This window comes from Cotesia glomerata, linkage group LG2 (assembly GCF_020080835.1).
Source record: "Cotesia glomerata isolate CgM1 linkage group LG2, MPM_Cglom_v2.3, whole genome shotgun sequence".
Classification (NCBI taxonomy): domain Eukaryota; kingdom Metazoa; phylum Arthropoda; class Insecta; order Hymenoptera; family Braconidae; genus Cotesia; species Cotesia glomerata.
Window position 1 is genome coordinate 28,247,525 of NC_058159.1, and position 2,110 is coordinate 28,249,634.

The window sequence follows — 2,110 nt, forward strand, 5'->3', positions numbered from 1 at the left end:
TTGATAATTATTTTTTTATTTATTTTGCTTACAAACATTTCAAACTATTAAAAATAATTCTTTTGATAATACGTGACAAACAGTGATTACTTCACGACAAATACCTTAATTAAAGCGGTGTATTCATAAAAAATGTGTATTTAATTTAAATTAATATTATTTTAGAAAAAACAGGGGAAATACTAATTGCTTTTTAATTAATGATTAATTATATTTAGTTCACTGACAAAACGCGTAAAGTCACTCACTATATATGCGATTGCCTATTTTGACGGTTTTTGTGGGAGCTCAGTTGTCACTTGGGTAGGTTTGGAGCATTATAACTAAGTACGTAGCCACCGCTGCAGTAAACTGAAAAATAATATTTTATTATTACTATTGTGAATAATTGCTTTTAAAATTAGAAAAAAAATAACTTAATATTAAATTTACATCTCTAACGAAGTAAAAGTCGAGGTCGAAAAATCCACATGGTGAAAACTTTAAAGTGTTTCTTTGTACTTGAGCCGAAAAGTTGCGTATTTCTGTCTGGATCTCAGTATTTTTGGACTCAAGATCTAATTCATCAAGTATTATTCCAGTTTGCTTCCACTTGAATGAAACATAAGTGCTACTGTTATTCTTTTCACGATAAATGTTACATAAGGTAAAAGCCCCAATAGATGATCATGTACCAGTATATGATCACTCCATGTATTTGTATACCTATATTTATGAATATAGATATACAAATACATGGAGTGATCATATACTGGTACGTGATCATCTATTGGGGCTTTTACCTTAGATAGATAATATTTTACCTCGTTTACGGTCTCCTTACATATATAATTAACACTGAAGAAGCTTAAACCGAAAGGCACTATCCAAGTCAAAGTTATTAATACGGAACGAATTTTATAATAAATTTCTAAATTTGGATTTATTAATCGTAAATATATGCAGTATAATGAACTAATAATGTGAACAAAGAGTCCAATTGTCGTAAAAGCAAGTGGGGTACCGTAAACTGTTGTTGTTTTACGGCACAGTACTCCCAACTCCAAATGTATGCGTCTATAATGAAAGAAATATCATTTTGGATTAAAGAAATTTTTAAAAACAACTGAAAATAATTATTTTAGCAGGACTTTACCTGACGTTACAAAGAAAATCTAACCCCATATTTTTTCGAACGGAAGTTGCCCATCTATCATTTGTTCCTTTTTGCGTAATATTTTTGGTGTGTGATCTTAGAAAATTTTTCAGTACTTTATTTATATCTTTAAGCCGCAATCTCATGTGCTTGATCAGCAGAAAAAATTTTAGAATGATTAGCAAATTTACATAAAATCCATGGTATACAATAACAATGACTACTATTTTAATTATTTTTCCAAGGTTTTTGAAATCGTAAAGAGTTACAAGCGTACAGGTAAGCACATTATAAAAAATCCAAAAAACAGCTACTTTTAAAGCAAAACAAAATTCTCCCTGAATGTTTATTTTGATTCCCAAATTTTTAAGTGTTTCATCGGCTTTTAAAATATTCGTAATAAGTTTTATAGCTTTCTAAAACAAAAAAAAATTTCAATTACTAATAATTGATTTCTTTTGGATAAGAATTATTGCTGTACTCACGTTTCTAAAAGTCCAACTAATAATGATATTAAGAATCATTATTATGGTATACATTCCACGTATAATTGTAGTTTCGGCAAACATATTTGATTTATGTCGAGTCGGGAACTTTGATGTAATAATAATTAGAAGAATAACATATAAAATCAGTGAAATAACTGAATACAAAAGGGAGTTATTAATTATAAATTTTTTAACACTTTTATACGGAATAACTCCGTGACAAAATACCCAATCGATAATGAAAATTGGAAGCAGAGCTTCCATTAAATTTATTGGCTTCCACATTTCTAACACGACTGATATTTTTTCAGTATGTGCAATCGTATCCTCTAATTGATCTTTTTCATTATATCTGTTCGATGCGTGATGGCTGAACTAATTATCTCTATTAGTTATATCGCTAATTAGATGAAGAATATCGAATAGATGTGAAAAAAAAGATGACCCATTTTTATAACAATAGTTACGATAATAAAATATTCATAGT

General features: G+C 28.5%; 1 protein-coding gene across 1 annotated transcript; it reads right to left on the reverse strand.

The window, feature by feature from the left end:
• Positions 1-29: 29 nt before the first annotated feature.
• On the reverse strand, positions 30-1,545 carry LOC123260225 (gustatory receptor for sugar taste 43a-like). The gene is made up of 4 exons (XM_044721261.1): positions 1,136-1,545; positions 804-1,056; positions 433-591; positions 30-351 (listed from the first exon to the last, which is right to left on the reverse strand). Exons 1-4 carry the CDS (start codon positions 1,279-1,281, stop codon positions 289-291), a joined length of 621 nt encoding a protein of 206 aa, XP_044577196.1. The 5' UTR covers positions 1,282-1,545; the 3' UTR covers positions 30-288.
• Between the last annotated feature and the right edge of the window lie 565 nt (positions 1,546-2,110).